The following is a 17,366-nucleotide window of genomic DNA, read 5'->3' as shown; positions in this document are numbered from 1 at the left end:
GGACGGGGCGTTTAATACGCAAAATGGTGTCAGACCCCCGGCGGGTATTAGGTATAGTGGGCGGCTATTTGGAAATATACGGTATTTAAACGTTTTGTGTTTTTTCCTTAACACATTGCCTGCCTAAGACGTATATATACGTCATTTAGAAATCAGCTGTTGCCTGCCAATGACGTATATATACGTCTTTGGAAAAAAGGGAAAAAAAAAATTTTTTTTTCAAAAAAAAAATTTTTTTTTTTTTTTTGCATTTTTTTATAATTTCAACCCTTGTCGAATTATGAACAGATTAGGAGCTAAAAATGTTCGAAGATTTGCTGCTCCATTCACTTCAATGTTAAAATTCAAACGGACAAACAATTCACTTTGTTTTTTGGTTTAAAACTACTGCTTTTGAGCTATATTGAAACATCAACCAAACATGTCAACGAGGTCAAAATGACCTCGTTGACATTTGTGAAACCACACCTGAATCTCATCTGTGATTAGAAACCATCTGGGGATCAATCATACTGGAGGAAAAAAATCTGTGGCTACGCGAACAGGTACCAAAAACATGGCAAAACCCTGGCAGGCAACAGCTAAAAATCTGAAAAAACTCTGGCAGGCAATGTGTTAATACTTGATCAAACTACAGCGTCAGAAAACAGCATCAAAAGTAGCAGATCTACAAGCTCGAAACGCGGCACGAAACGACACGTTTCGAGCTTGTCAATCTGCTGCTTTTGCTGTTTTTGAATTTGAATCCTGAAAAGTAACAGTTTTGGAGATATGAGTTTTCCACCCGACAGAGACAATATATAGTATACAGTACTGTATGAATATTAGGAGTTCACAACGGTTCACAAAATTCACAGTTGGGCTCAATATGATAGAGAAGTGTAACGGTTCAGTACATTTTCAACACAGCAAAAAAGTTGAAATGGCAAAGAAATGTATTAGATTTTTTTTTTTTAAAACGTTGTATTGATAGAAAAATCAGAAACATAAAGTATGTTTTTCTTGTTTTTCTTGTAATGTATCATGTTTTGTTGCCAGTTTGTATGTTTTCTGTGGGGACTGCGGAGGAAAATGTGCATCTTTGCTAAATCCAGTGTATTTAAATCACATTATTATGTACTGTCCCGTCTAAATATGTCTTTTTTTTTACTTTAATTGAACACTGATGGAGCTATTCCTGAACAGCTGTGGTTAGCAGGCTAGTTAACAGTATAAACAAAAACAGACAAGACAAACAATTCTGTTTTTAATCCATTAAGACCGGGAAAGCATCTGTGTCATTTTAAGATTTCTTTGGCTACTCAGAAATAGCAGATATACAAGCTCATAGCGCGATGAGCTTGTAGATCTGCAAAAAAAAAAAAAAAAAAAGTGAACATTTTGGCAAATCTTTGAATAGATATATGTTTCAAAGCGAACATTTTTAACTCCAATATTTGCTTCTGGGGGTCCCTGGAAGGCTGGAACAAAATATTTTGAGATGGGGGTCCGTGGCCAAACACATATCATTTTGGGGGTTCCTTGACATGAACAAGTTTGAGCACCACTGATATAAATAGCAACATGCGTCAAAAAACTGTTCCCGTATTGAATGGGTTAATGGCCTCCTGAAGGGCCTAAATTACAATAAGCGTATTTATAAAGCCTGAGGTTTTTTTGCACTCCGGTCTGATATCAGCGGCAACACGTGTACTGTACCAAATGCTGTGGTGATTGACTTTGCCCTGTTTCTGAACCAGGCAGGTGGCTACGGCTGACTAACCCATTGAGACCGGGAAAGCATCGTTTTAGATTTGAACCACTTTAACCATTATCTTATACTTATTGGCTATTCAAAAAATAGCAGATATACAAGCTCGTAGCGCGGCACCGAGTGCCCCCATCTAAAAAGGGACCCCCCAGAAGCAAAGATTTGAGTTAAAAATGGTCGCTTTAAAAAATATACACATTCAAAGATTTGCGCACATTTTCAAGATTTTTATAAAATAGCAGATCTACAAGCTCATAGCGCGGCACTCGGTGCCGCACTATGAGCTTGTATATCTGTTATTTTTCAATAGCCAAAGTATAAAATAATGGTTTAAGTGGTTACACAGATGCGTTCCCGGTCTTAATGGGCTAAAATGCTGCGGGTTATGTTTGTAGCGTATGTCGTTGCTCCTTGTTCGACACACTGGGGTGATGTCTGACTGATGTCACCTGCTCTCATGTAGCAGATGCAACATGCTGAACCTTTTTATCCACCAGTCTCTCTCTCTCTTGCCGTCGGCCTCCTAATTCACAGGGAACACCAGACCGGCTGATGTTCTAATGGCATTATTAGCATATTATTAGTAGTGTTTATTTTTCGAGGGGGGGAGGGAGACAGCATATTGCAGCTTGCCTGGTGTCGTTTGGAGTGCCTTGTTGAGCGCAGCACGATGTGAAGTTGATGAAAGGAAAAAGGAGCGTATCATTTAGTTCATAGTAGAGCTCTTCACGGGCCCCCCGACTTAGAAAATACTGGACAAGACCCGAGACCCGCCCGGGTCGGATCCGTGTTTTATCATAATCACTCGGTACAGGGTCAGAATCGGCGCTATTACCTCGGAACTTGGGTCTGTCCATCATTATGTGTAATAATACCCGAGTGGATCCGAGAAGACCCGTAGTATGCCTACTGTGTCACCTGATTCGGATGCTATCAATGCATTGAATGGGACATTATCACCTTTTATTAGACCATTGAATGGGCGAAGTAGGCGACCTACTTACCTACCCGCGATTTATCAGACCATTCATTGGGTGTTATCAAGACATACTGACCTACCAACGGAGATGACTTAAATAGTTCAGTTTCGGTTTTGGTTTTGGTTGTTTTGGTTTCGGACCATGACGGAGGCGCGCAGTCTCAGGCGAGCTAGAGCCCCGCGAAGGACCACCGAGGGAGCTAAAGTGACCGAGTTGCCGTCCTGAGCGGTGCGACGCTCGCCTGAGCCTACTCAGTGCCGTTGGAGTTATGTACCGATAGGCACAGAATCGTAAATATTGTTGTGGGGACTGCTCCGCCTCCAAAGTAGGTCAGTAGCTCCTGATTACGCCCAATGAATGGTCTGACAAATCGCGGGTAGGTCCGTGTATCGCCTACTCGTCACCTACTCGCCCATTCAATGGTCTGATAAAACGTGATAATCTCCCATTCAATGCATTGATAGCATTCGAAGCCGGTGACTGTGTGTGTGCGCGTGCTGTTTAGATTGTGTGTGATGTTTTAGACAGACCTAGAATCATGTTAGTGCAGCAGCGACATGAATGGCTTTGCATCTTGTGCGATGATTATGCTGGTTTAGAGTCCGATTACTGCGGCGCAAAAAAATAAGTTGGTGTTGCGCAATGCATGCGCACCACCATACCGCAAGGCAAGCCAGCTGCCGCGCTGATATGAAAACACTGGTGTGCAAATCATGGATTCCTCTGACGAGGTGAAAGCAAAGCTTTGATCATAAAATGGTCATTGGTCAATAGGTCTGCTATTATTTCATAAAGTCCACATTTATTTACAACGAAAACCTTTTGTCACGCATATTAGCCCATTAAGACCTGGAACACATCTGTGTCACTTTAGATTTCTTTGGCTATTCAAAAATAGTAGATATACAAGCTCATAGCGCGGCACCGAGTGCCGCGCTATGAACTTGTATATCTACTATTTTTGAAAAATCTTGAAAAAAATATGTTTAGATCTTTTTTCCAAAAAATGTTTAAAAATGTATTTATTTTTGTAGTTTCATATGCGCTTTTTTACTGTGTGTGTGTGTGTGTGTGTGTGTGTGTGTGTGTGTGTGTGTGTGTGTGTGTGTGTGTGTGTGTGTGTGTGTGTGTGTGTGTGTGTGTGTGTGTGTGCTACTATACCTCCAGCTGCTCGTCCAGCAGTAGCTGCATCACCAGCGTGCGGATGCGCAGCACCTCGGCGGGCAGACTGAGGAGGGTGAACAGGTTGTAAAACACCATGATCTGCACGTAGGTCAGCACAGAGTAGCGCGCGTGCCACGACCTGTTGCTCACCATCTAGGGAGCAGAGAGGGTTTTCTTTGTTATTGAACCTTTATTTAACCGGATCTGTTCCCCCGTTGAGATCAAGATTCTTGGAAAGAAAAGGAAAGGAAAACCTGGCCAAGAGTAGCTAGCAGCCAACAAAAAACTGTTTCAACAATAAAATAACATACAAAATAAACAATGTAGGTACAGTGGTGTAAAGTAATATTAAGTATAAAATAGTATAAGAATAAAATAAGTATATCTACTCAAGTACTGTACTTTCTTACTTTAGTGGAGTATTTCCAATGTTCTATACTTTTACTTCTACTCCACTACATCTAAGAGGAAAATACTATACTTTTACTCAATTATTTGAAAACTTAAGTTACTAGTTACTTTGTAGATTTTGATTATTATTACAAAAAAAATGTTTTTTATTACAAAAAAATATACATTACCCACTTCAGCCCTAAATAGACTTTGGCTATTTTCAAATGATTTTATACATTTTGAAAACATGAAATGGAGGATTTCTGCATAATTAACTTTTGGTACTTTAATACATTTTTACGCCAATACTTTTGTACTTTTACTCAAGTAAATTCTGAATACCGGACTTGTACTTGTAACAGACTATTTCTGCATTGCAGTATTGATACTTTTACTTTGTGAGTACTTTTTCCACCACTGTGTACTGTAGGTATGAGTAACAGAGGGAGATGGAGAGAGAGAGAGAGAGAGAGAGAGAGAGAGAGAGAGAGAGAGAGAGAGAGAGAGAGAGAGAGAGAGAGAGAGAGAGAGAGAGAGAGAGAGAGAGAGAGAGAGAGACAGACAGAGACAGAGAAGCACAGAGACAGAGACAGTGTGGGGTGGGGAGGTGGGGAGGTGGGGAGGTGGGGAGGTGCGGTGTTTGGGTATGAGGAGGGTGAGTAAGTTTAATTTTCCGCCTCCTCAGCATGTTTATTAAGATCAAATATGAAAAGTGAAACAAGATGCTGCATAGATTGGGGGCGGTGTGTGTGTGTGTGTGTGTGTGTGTGTGTGTGTGTGTGTGTGTGTGTGTGTGTGTGTGTGTGTGTGTGTGTGTGTGTGTGTGTGTGTGTGGGAGGTGCATTATAGTGGAGTGGAGGGCAAAGGAGGACTTTCATGACCCTGTGGTCCTTAGGGAGTGTGTGTGTGTGTGAGTGTGTGTGTGTGTGTGTGTGTGTGTGTGTGTGTGTGTGTGTGTGTGCGTGTGTGCCTGTGCGTGTGCGTGTGCGTGTGCGTGTGCGTGTGTGTGTGTGTGTGATTGGAGGTGCATTTGACAAGAGCAATTTGAAAAAGCTGGCAATTTACAAAAGGGCTTGCCACTCAGAACGTCTGGGTCAGTGAAAGCACATTATTAAAAGAACAAGGGTCGTTTCGAGGCTAAAAACACACCTGAAAATAGCCGATCTACAAGCTCACAAGGCATCGCGTCCGCGGCGTCTTGTGAGCTTGTAGATCGGCTATTTTCGTCGCGCGACACCTCCACGGCGTGGAAATCGCGCTTTCAAGCTGACAGGAGGCAGGTGGCGTGCGCACACGCTCGTGTGTGTATACGTGTGTGTGTGTGCGTGCACGTGTGCACGTATGTTTTTGCTGTATATACCTCCTCCAGGGCTGCCAAGACCAAAGGGATCTGCTGGGGGTACAGCAGGCCCTGGGACATCAGAGAAAGACACGTGCGCGCATCCTGCTTCATCTCATCATAGCTCTCATCAATCTCCACCGGGGCAATCTGGAGGGCGAGAGACCAAGAGGGAGAGAGAGAGGGAGAGAGAGAGAGAGAGAGATAGGGAGACAGAGAGATATGGACCATTTTGAGTAAATGAAGAGAGAAATTGAGTTTAATGGGCAAGTAAGATTGAGTGGGTAATAATGCTGTGCTGGGGACCTGGTGGCGTGTGCACGTGTGTGTGTGTGTGTGTGTGTGTGTGTGTGTGTGTGTGTGTGTGTGCGTGCGTGTGCGTGCGAGTGCGTGAGAGTGTGTGTATGTGTGTTCGTGTGTGTGTGTGTGTGTGTGTGTGTGTGTGTGTGTGTGTGTGCCGTTACCTTGAAGAGTAAAGGCAGAAGCTGCAGTTGCTGGTGTACAGGGGTGGTGAACGTGCGCCCTGCGCTGGCCATCAACCATTTTAAAACTGCACACAGAGAATGCATAAAACACCATTATTCTGCTGGGTTTCTGCCAGCGAGGAGGAGAAAGCAGCAACAACAACAACAACAACAACAGGGCTTTAGTGCTGGGCTCTGCTCTGCTCTGGCAGTCACTGCGTATCGTCCAGGCTTGTGATTTAGTATTTAATCCGTTGAGACCGGGAACGCATCTGTGTCATTTTTAGATTTCTTTGGCTATTGAAAAAGAGCAGATATACAAGCTTATAGCGCGGCACCGAGTGCCGCGCTATGAGCTTGTAGATCTGCTATTTTTGAAAAATCGTGACATTTTGTGCAAACCGAATATTTGTAACTCAAATCTTTGCTTCTGGGGGGGTCCCTGGAACTAAATATTTTATAACAGTGGTTATAAAACTTTTTCATGCCAAGGACCACCCAAAATGATACGTATTTTAGCAGCGGACCCCCATCTCAAAAATATTTTGTTCCAGGGACCCCCTGCACAAGCAAATATTTGAGTTACAAATGTTCACTTAAAAAAACATATTCAAACATTTGCACAGATCTTCACGATTAAAAGAAATAGCAGATATACAAGCTCATAGCGCAGCACTCGGTGCCGTGCTATGAGCTTGTATATCTGCTATTTTTTTAACGCTAAAATCTAAAATGACAGAGATGCGTTCCCGGTCTTAATGGATTAATGATTTAGAATCATTTGTTTTGGAAGCAGGATATTTATCAGCATAATCCACGTCACTGCGGAGGCATGAGGAGAAATTATGCGTCATAAACGGGTGTCATCAAGGTATAATTGCTGAATTTTATCTGTGTTTACTTTTTGTTGTTGGAAACTGGCAGGAGACGAGGATATTTTTAGGCTCGCATCCAGGAACAGAAAATAGAACAGGTATAAGTGTACTGTATGTTTGTAACTATGTTATTGTGATCATATCGTTGCTGTTGAGCAGAAACCTCATATCTCCATAGTTCAACTTTTAATGGAGGGAAATAATAATAGGCGGACAACATTTTTATTTATGTTTTTACATCTTTTAGCTTTGATATTAGGCTACAATACGCTTTGCGATGGACAACTTCTCCAAACTATTTTTCAGGCTTTAAAGCATAATATATCAATCAATGTGCCACTCAGGCAGGATAGATGATGTAGCCTACATACTTATACTACAATGAAATGAAATTGTACTGTGATGTATCTCGACGACACTGCAAATGAGGGCAACCTCAATGTCTTGTATGTATGAGAATAAATAAAGGTTTGAAATGAAATTAACATAATGCCTTTTACGACTTAAAAGATCAATCAACATACAACAGGCAATAAAAAATTGCCTACACAGGGTATGAAAAAACAGTAACAGGCCAATACAAAAACTTGAAACCCCTGATAATGTCATCGCAATCCAAATAGTGTTTAGTTCTTTTTCAAATGAGAAAAGTATCAAGTTCAAGCGACTAATCGAGGTGATCTCTCTCAGGCACGTCTGATTCTGTTTGCTGCGGAGAAAAGTCTCTCAACACAGGAGAATGTTAGCGGAGGATTATGACAGTAGTGGTGCGTTTTGATTTTTTTTTTCTGCAGGACAGCTTGTCCAGTAGGCTATTCCATTATTGTCCGTTCTCCGTTTTATGTTATCAATTAACTAAGCGTGTTGTTCAGATTCAGCGATTACAATCCCATACCAATCACATGGATGGACCCTTTGAAAGTTCTTTCATGCCAAAAGTGTTAGATCCAGGTAGGAAAGAGGCCGAAAGAATCAAAAATGTAGAATAAGGGACCTTGTTGTTGTGTGCTGTTTATACTGTGTGTGTCATGACGTCGCAAAGTGGGTTTGTGAATGGGGAGACGGACAGACACCTTCACACCTAATGACATAAGAAGCTCAGAATACACCCAGTCACAATGGATGAATAGAGTCTGTCTGTCGGCCTTGAGTCAAGGGGTGATAGCCTTTATACATCAAATACACACACATTTGTCCATGGCTGAAGGAAGGCACGGCTTCACTCGGTTAAGGCCTGAGCCTTACTGTGGCTACAGTAGATCCACGCCTGGTTCAACAGCCATTCAAAAATCCATCAGAAGGACATCTGGAATGCAGTCTCACTGACCCTCAGAAAGCTTTGTTAGTAACGGAGATGAGGAGACGATTATGAATAGATAACCCTTAGCTGGCAGGCTAGCTGACATCACTGCAGGTAGGCTGTCACCTCTTTATAATTGATAATAAATCACCAAATGATCCATAAATCTAGTCTTTCAGCATCACCGGAGGTGGAGGTCTCTCATCTAATGTGGTTCACTGGCTTCCTTTAAAACAGCCCCGAAGATTCACCTTTCAGGAAGCCAAAGGGGAGGAAATGATCACTTCTCCCTTATACAGGCGACCCCCCCCCCCCCCATTTCCTACTCTGTTGTACATATAGTGTTTTATATTTGTGATGATATTGAATTTTGGTGTTATTTTTTATATGTTGATGAATTGAATACATATAAGACCCCAATGTAAACAAGACCGCAAGGACGTTTTTGGTGTTATCCTTTTAGGATAGTGTGTTTGACTGTGTTTGACTGTACTCGTGCTGTTCAGCATTTTTGTCTAATCAAATATTCAATCTCTCCCTCCGTGTGTGTGCTCGCCTCAGACACAGCTGGACTGTGCAGTGCGTGTTTGATACACTGTTTACATACGTTTATTGTTCTTCAGTGCGGACACCAACTTAATTATGATTATAGTTATAGTTATCATGCTCAGTGTGAATGGCGCTCATCACAACAATAGAGCAACATGATTGCTAATGGAACCTAAACCAGATTAAAAAATGAATTCACATCAAAACCAGTGTTGATTTAATTTTAGTAATAGTCTTTTGAATAAAGTTCTGTTTAGTTTTAGTCATATTTTAGTCACCTGAAATGTTTTGCTTTTAGTCTAGTTTTAGTCGACTAAATCAACAGTTCATTTAGTCGCCTAAAATGTATTTTTGGGGGGCCGTGATGCCATCAAAATGGTTGATTTTCACTTAGCTGCATGCCGAAAATAGCCGATCTACAAGCTCACAGGTATTTTCGGTCTGAGACACCCGCGTGGACCCACAATGACTTGTTTTAGTTCTACTGGATCTCTTCTCCACTAGTACCTCCCTAACATTTTAGTTTTTATTTGATTGACGAAATTATCAGTATATTTAGTCATAGTTTTAGTCATCGTAGCTTAGTTTTTATTTAGTTTTCGTCAGTAAAAAAAGGTAGTCGACGAACATTTTTCGTCATAGTTTTAGTCGAGGAAATCAACACTGATTAAAACAGAAGATAATAACAAATCGTGAAATGACAACCTCACTTTTCAGCCAAAGAGAAGCTTCCAAAATGAAGCCCAGATAGGCTTCCTTCTTAGTATTCAGTTTATTGCAGCAGAATAAGCAAAGTTCACCTAACTAAATTATTATGTATGTTGGTACAGTGTGGGGCGTAGGACCCTCGACCTTAACAGGTACACAAGATGCCCCCACACCCCCTCTAACACCCCTCTAACACACACTGACCCGTCTTCAGCAGCTTGACGGCCTGCGTGCGCTCCGTGTCCGTCTCCTGGGTGTTCTCCTCGTGCACGTGGTTGTGGATCTCCTGCTCCTCTCCTGACGTGAGGGGCTTGAGGCGCTCCAGGACCCGCGTGGTGAACTCCGCCACGCGGGGCGAGGAGGTGGGCTGTGTGTGGGGCAGCGCCACGTCCAGCATGAAGATGTAGGTCAGGACACTGCAGAGAGAGGGGGGGGGAGGGAGAGAGAGAGAGAGAGAGAGAGAGAGAGAGAGAGAGAGAGAGAGAGAGAGAGAGAGATTAGAGGAGAGGGAATAGTAGGATAATGATACTGAGGATTGATAATCAGCTGTCAAAACCCATCTGGATAAAAGCATGCAGTTAACCACTTTTGGGCATGTTATTATAGCCAGAAATTGTCACAAAAAAAACATAGCAAAAAAACTGCCGATCTACAAGCTCACAACGTGCCACATCACGATGCATTGTGAGCTTAATACGGCTATATTTTGGCTATTTTCAGTAATTTCTGAAAGTATAAAATAGGGCTTAAAGGAATAGTTCACCAAAAAAAAAAACTTTTTTTCTATCGATTAGTCAATTTGATGACCGGCAGCGGTTCCGGTAGGAGACACAAAGAGTCTCCTTTGTGTCTCCTACTACAGGAACCGCTGCCTAAAAAAATATCCATGAATTCAAGTCTCCATGGGGTGACTAATCGATAGAAAAATAATGGGGGGGTGAACTATCCCTTTAAGTGGTTGTACAGGTTCAAAAACTACAGAAGCTAAAAACAAGGCATGGCATTAATACTCTGCCATGTAAGCAATGCAGCCATAATACAATGAATAATGTGAGTGTTAGATTTAGGTGTGCCACTGTGCAAGCAGTGTGACAGCAGTCAACACGACTGTGATTGCACATGGGCACGCCTAAATCTAACACACACCCATTCATTTTATTAACTGCAGCTGTGTTTCTTACATTACATTGTTCTTGTGTAAGGTCAGCCTTCCATAGCTTTAACCTGTACAGGAAACCACAGTACATAATCAGAGTAGGGTTTCATTGACCTTTAAAGGTGCTTAGGGACACAAAAAAAAAAGGCTTTTCTCTGCTACTTTTGAATAGCCAAAGAAATCTTAAAAATCCCACAGAGATCTGTTCCCGGTCGTAATGGATTCATGTTATATTATCATATTATTATATTATTATTTTTTTACCTGCCGATGCGCTCCCTGACGTTCTTGTAGACGTGTGTGAGCTGGGGCTCCAGGTAGGACAGCAGCCTGTGTAACAGCTCAGAGACTCTCCACTGCTGCTGGGCCAGGCCTCCCTGAAGCACGTACAGCAGGCTGAGGAAGAACCATAGGATGAACATTGTCACCATCAGTGGTGTAAAGCTAGCCTCGTAAAGAGTGGTGCTTTACGACAGTGGTTCTCAAACTTTTTCATGTCAAGGACCCCCAAATTTACACTTATTAGCCCGCGGACCCCCATTTCAAAAGATATGCCAGGGATTCTCAGCAATTTTAATTTCAAGGACCCCCAGTTTGACATGCATTAGGGCTACAGACCCCAGTTTAATGGCATTTCTATCACTTGGACCGCAATTTATATTGTAAAATCAATGTTAAATTAACTCTGAGAGTGTACAAATGGAACCAAATTTGGTTCCATTTGTACACTCTCAGAGTTACAGACCCATAAGGGTCCATTTGGTGCCTAATCTATCATTTAGCTGGGGACCCCCTGGAACTCCCTCAAGGACCCCTGGGGGTCCCCAGACCCCACTTTGAGAACCAATGCTTTACGAGGCTAGTGTAAGCAGTGGTTCTCAAACGTCAAGGACCCCCAAAATGGTATTTGGCTGCAGAAACCCCCCCACCGTCATCTCAAAAATATGTTGTGCCAGGGATAGCGTGGCACTCGGTGCCACGCTATCCCTGGCACAACTATGACACAGCTATATGACACAGCTATGAGCTTGTACATCTGCTATTTTTGAATAGCCAAAGTATAAAATTATGGTTAAAGGGGTTAAAATGATTTCTGACGCTATATTAACTAATTTTGCTAAGGACCCCTGGTATCCCTCCAAGGACCCCTGGGAGTCCCCGGACCGCACGTTGAGAACCAAAGGTGTAAAGTAACTAAGTACAGTACATGTACTCAAGTACTATACTTAGGTACAATTCTTTTTTTTACTTTCTTCAGTATTTACATTTTTCACAATACTGCCTCATCAAAGTGGTGACTTTATACACTGTCAGATACTTGAATGTGTCCTTATAATGGAGAGGAGAGGAGAGGAGAGGAGAGGAGAGGAGAGTTGTTATTGCTGTGGGACACTCCGTCTCAGTGTGGCTCCAGTTACCCCTGTGCTCTGAAATCTGATTTGGAAACCAAATATTGTCTGAAGTCAGATGCCCATGAAAATATACACCACAACACACACACACACACACACACACACACACATACACACACAAACATGCACGCACACGTACACAAAGATATGATACGATATGAACCACAATATAAACACGATATATATATATATATATATATATATATATATATATATATACGACAAAGCGATAAACGATAATAACGATTATCGTCCCATCCCTGACACACACACACACACACACACACACACACAGACGCACGCACACGCACACGCACACGCGCACACACACACACAAACGCACACACGCACAGACCTGGCATCTCTGAAGGAACCTGCCTCCCCACTGAGTGGACTCTCCATGAGCAGCTCCAGCAGCCAGTGGAGCTTCCTGGGGTCACGACCCTCCTATGGAACAACACAGCAGATGGTCAAATCATGTACGGTGCAACAGTTGATCAGACTAATTTAATGTGTGATTTTCAGTGATTCTTTCCCCCCCCCTAAAACATAATCATCAGGTATTATGGTTAAACTAGGAGGAAGATTTTATTCAAAAAAGTGTACAGAAAGTGTTAAAATTATGTTTTTATGTGGGCACGCCTCCAGTTCATTAAGTATACCTGGTTCTCACCTTAGCACCTCCTCCACCACCTTAGCACCACCCACCTGTCCTAGTCCCTCCTCCTCCTCATGCCCACACCTGTTGTGTTATGATAATGAGGGCGAGGGTATATTTTTACTGTGTCATTAAATGGCTGTTTTTCTATTGGCACGTTTGACCCTCAAGGTTTCAGCCTCCAGGAAGAAACTCAAAATAGACAGAGAAGACATAAAACACCATAAAAACACCACCAGGGGGCTTAATAAAGTTCTATCAACCTCATAGACACATGAAAAACAGAAAAAGTGCAAAACCATGGCACCACCTCTTTAACAAAATAATTGATTAATAATTGATCCTTATGTTGGGCATGTCATTACTCATTATAGGCGAAAAGATCTTAACAGCTTTAGGCTTAGGCCATTCATAATATCAACGTTTTAAAATGTTGATATCCTGTATAGTAATCATAATGATGTGCTTACACAGGCAGTAGCGATGCAGGTGCCCCAGTCTGTGTAGGTGTCCACAGTGATGTTGGCTAACGCAGTCCTGATGAGTGGACACAACAGCTGCCACAACTTCTCCACCTACACACAAGGTTATTATAGTTAACGAAAACTAACAAAATAACGAAAAAACATTTTCATTAACTGAAATAAATAAAAACTATAATATGAAAAAAACAATAACTAACTGAAACTGTATTGTGTCTTTACAAAACTAACTAAAACAAACTATAGACAAAATGACCTTAGTTTTAATTTTTGTCAATTTATTGAAACTTGATCTGTAATTGATTTCTTTTTGTTTTCTTGAGTTTTTATTACACAATACTTACTCTGGCCTTTTTCAATCCTGCACCTGACTTATTTGTTATTGGGTGCAGGATTGAAAAGGGCCAAAAGTATATATATATGTAAAAAAAAAAACGATCCAAAACTAATAAAAACGAACTAAAACTATTAGCATTATCAAAAATAAAAACTAATACAAACTAGCAAATCTGCTCTAGAAACTAATTAAAACTAATTGAATTAGAAAACAATAATTTAAAACAAACTAAAACTAAACTAAAATGAAAAATCCAAAACTATTATAACCTTGACAGACACACACGCGCATGCTGTACACGCACACACACGCATGCACAAACGATTATCTGCACTTGACCTAGATGTTACGACCACGTGGACATGGTCATTTGTTCTCATGTTTTTGTTACTTAAATTAGTTTTTCTTGACCATAATGTTAAGAAAAAAAAAGTTGGATTTGCATGTTAATTAGACAGATGCTAGGTTAATTATTTCCATGGTACCTATAGTTTCAATGTACATTTTGTTATTTTTCATAATTATTGTTTAGACTGATTCACTTGGTTTACCTGTGAGCCTAGTTTACTGAGGCACTAACTAGCCTACTGTGTCTTGCATTTGATGTGTTATATAAATGCACCAGTTACCATTAAATCACAGATAAACCAAGAACCAAGCATCGGTCTAAACAACGTACTATCGAAATAATAATCTGTACATTGAAACTATAGGATACCAGATAAACAAATAAATAACATCCTAGCTAAATTACACTTTTAACATTGTGTAGGATTCAAATAAAAAAAATAGCAAAAGTTGCAGAAAAGTTGCAGGTCGCTTCGCGCCACGTTTCAAGCTGTTGGATCTGCTTATTTTGATGATTTTGTGTGACGCTGCATGATGATCAAGTAGGGCGTTAAAAAGACACACAAAAAATGTCCCACCCCTGACAGTATTGGTCCTGATCGTCACCTGGGTGAAGCTCCAGTGTTTGCTTCCTCTGATGAGGCCTGCAGTGATCTCACACACGCAGCGCTGGGAGCTCTCATGGGAGTCGCCCGCCAGCTGCTCCAGGCGTGGCCATAGTAACGGCAGGAAGGCGTCGCCATAGTTACGGAACAGGCCCTGTCCATCAAAAGAAGAAAACAAAAAAAAAACATGAGAGATAGATGGAGGTGTTTTCTTTCGTTACAACACGATGTATTCTTCTCTTTGACATGCTTATTTAGTCTTTGATTTGTTTCCTTCCCTACTCTACTACTCTACTGCTATTACAACCCGTTCTCACTCCCACGGCGTCACATTTTGCCGCCAAGTCAGTAGCCCTGAAACATCAAGTTTTGACATGACGGGACGCTTTTAAAGTCAAGTTTTGACATGACGGGACGCCCTGAAAGTCAAGTTTTGACGTGACAGGACGCCCTGAAAGTCAAGTTTTGACGTGACAGGACACCCTGAAAGTCAAGTTTTGACGTGACAGGACGCCATGGCGACATCGCATGTTGACAAAACTATGCCTAAATATAACCCTAATCCTAACCCTAACCTCACAAAAATATACCTAAACCTAACCTCAATCCTAACCTCACAAAAACTATGCGGAGAGAGAACAAGTCATACCCGCGGTGGGATCCGATCACGGGAGGTTGAGGTTACTTGTCAAGCATTGCTACCAGGTTAGCCACCGAGGCAGCTGGCCATTAAGGGAGTGAAAATTAGAGCGGCAATAACTGACGCCTATCTGTGAGAATGTGTTGGCTATTACTACTATATATATATACTATGACTAGTTATCCTATATTAAAATTTGCTGATGGGAGGCGGGTGGGCGGACCACGTCATCACACAAATGTCACTATGACTCAGCCATAACCATATAAGGAGTTCCCAATGCAGCTACTGTACCCCCAAATGTGGAGTGTGTTGTCTAACCAAAATGTGTCGTCATGGCATCAGGTGCAAAAAAACAGTCAGCTTCAAATATGGAGCTCTAGAACAATCACTGTCATTATAGTTTGGGTTGATATTCGTGATGTTTCATTATTTTTGTGGGTTTTTCTTGTGGAGGGGGTTGTGTTTCTTTACCGTTTTCTTTCGTTTGTTTTTCCCGCTCTGTCATGTTTTTTTGGGCGGTGTAGCCGCCCCTATATGTGAGGTTGGGACATCAAATATGTACAGCTCTCCATTGTAGGCAAAGGCAGAATGACGTGAGCGTTGGCCTGGAAACTGTGCAGAAGGCGTGCTCAGCCAGCAGTTGGTCTCTGTGTCAAACACTTTGATGGAGTTGTTGTTGAGCTTGCCATACCCAAATCCCCGACATACAAACATCTTTGTCCCAATGATGGTGGCAGATTGCCATACTGAATGAGGTTGCGGAGTGCCTCTGGTGTCGATTAAAGACCAGACCATTGTGGTGGTGTCCAACTTGTAAGTGTCATCATATAATCCAGTCAGGTCGCTGTATCCTCCGTGGATATAAATGACCTTCCCCAAGACGCAGGCCGAGTGGCGCCACCTCGGACTTGGAACAGTCCCAGAAACCTCAGGCTTGAACCATCTGTGGGCGTCGACATCAAATGCATAAAGAACGTTGCTGAAGTCGTCCTGGTCCTGCCTGTTGCTGGCCCTTTTCTCTGGCATATTATATACTTCAGCCCCGCCCCAGATATAGACCATATATTCTATGAGCGCAGCTGCGTGGCCCACGCGCATGGAGGGAATCTCTGGGGGATGTTCTCTTCCAGCTGTCACTGAGGACAACTTCGTCCATCGCAAAGACACTGTGTTAAAGACGTGCACATCCATAAATTCATCCCCGATGTCACATTTACAGTGGTAGTAACATGGACAATCGGGGATGTACCCTCCAAAAGAGTACACATTGTGCCCCACTGCCACAACAACATGGCTGTTTCTCTTTGATCCTCCTTTAACATGCGACGCCCAGAGCAACATTTCATCCAAAACTATTTAAAACGGGTCAACTGAGAACTTGGCCTCTGTCTCTGCTGCAAGGCGTTCCGACAAGAACTTCTCAGCTCGAATGGGATCAAAAATAGCTTCAGGAGTTAAGTTCAGTTTGTTGGTCGAGTCAAAACAGGCTGCAGTAGTTAAATTAGAAATGAACACAAAATAGCTTCGGGAGGTAAGAACAGTTTGCTGGTGGACTCGCTGCTGTGGTGTTCAACAGAACTTTAACCTAATTGATGTCTTGGCTTAGAGACTTTCTCGATATCTTCAATGAATCGCACTTCTGTATTTACCAATATCTGAAGAGAGTCGGCTGGCTGTATTAGTCCAAGGTTGCTGGTCCACACGTGTCTCTGTGGCTGCGATTGCCCCTTTTATACTTTTAGTTGGTCATCACGCTAATGCCACTATGACTCAGCCATAACCCTCTAAGGAGTTCCCAATGCAGCTACGCCCAAATATGGAGTCTAACCTCTATGAGTCGTCATGGCATCAAAAGCAAAACAATCAGTCAGCTCCTTATATGGAGCCCAAACAATCACTACCCTATTTTGGGTAGTGATTGTTTTTTGGGTTGATATTCGTGGAGATATAGAGATATTCGCGGGAAAATCTCTACCGCGGTCAATGAGCGAACCTAAAGTGAGGCTGAGGCAGTATTGATGGGGATTATTATCATTCTATGCACTAAAAGGTTTCGGTGTTGATGAGACAGTCGATAAATAAACACACACACACACACACACACACACATACACATAAACAAGTTATTCTTCGGTTGGAGTATCTTGCAGACTGCAGTTTGTGCGAATAACCCTCTATACTTAGTCAAATGGACACGAGTTGC

The 17,366-nt window shown here is 42.1% G+C and overlaps 1 protein-coding gene across 1 annotated transcript in view; it reads right to left on the bottom strand.

The window, feature by feature from the left end:
- Positions 1-17,366, bottom strand: part of LOC311060215 (proteasome activator complex subunit 4B-like) — a gene marked incomplete at its 5' end in the record, with an annotated part of 80,993 nt that overhangs the window by 5,323 nt on the left and 58,304 nt on the right. The window contains 8 exons of the mRNA XM_084078348.1: positions 3,892-4,047; positions 5,648-5,776; positions 6,091-6,176; positions 9,727-9,938; positions 10,943-11,074; positions 12,446-12,537; positions 13,219-13,323; positions 14,522-14,674. Coding sequence (XP_083934474.1) covers positions 3,892-4,047; positions 5,648-5,776; positions 6,091-6,176; positions 9,727-9,938; positions 10,943-11,074; positions 12,446-12,537; positions 13,219-13,323; positions 14,522-14,674 — 1,065 coding nt within the window. The remainder of the gene's footprint in view (positions 1-3,891; positions 4,048-5,647; positions 5,777-6,090; positions 6,177-9,726; positions 9,939-10,942; positions 11,075-12,445; positions 12,538-13,218; positions 13,324-14,521; positions 14,675-17,366) is intronic.

This window comes from Gymnoscopelus microlampas, assembly GCF_963454915.1.
Source record: "Gymnoscopelus microlampas genome assembly, chromosome: 14".
Classification (NCBI taxonomy): domain Eukaryota; kingdom Metazoa; phylum Chordata; class Actinopteri; order Myctophiformes; family Myctophidae; genus Gymnoscopelus; species Gymnoscopelus microlampas.
This window is presented reverse-complemented; position numbering and strand designations above follow the sequence as displayed.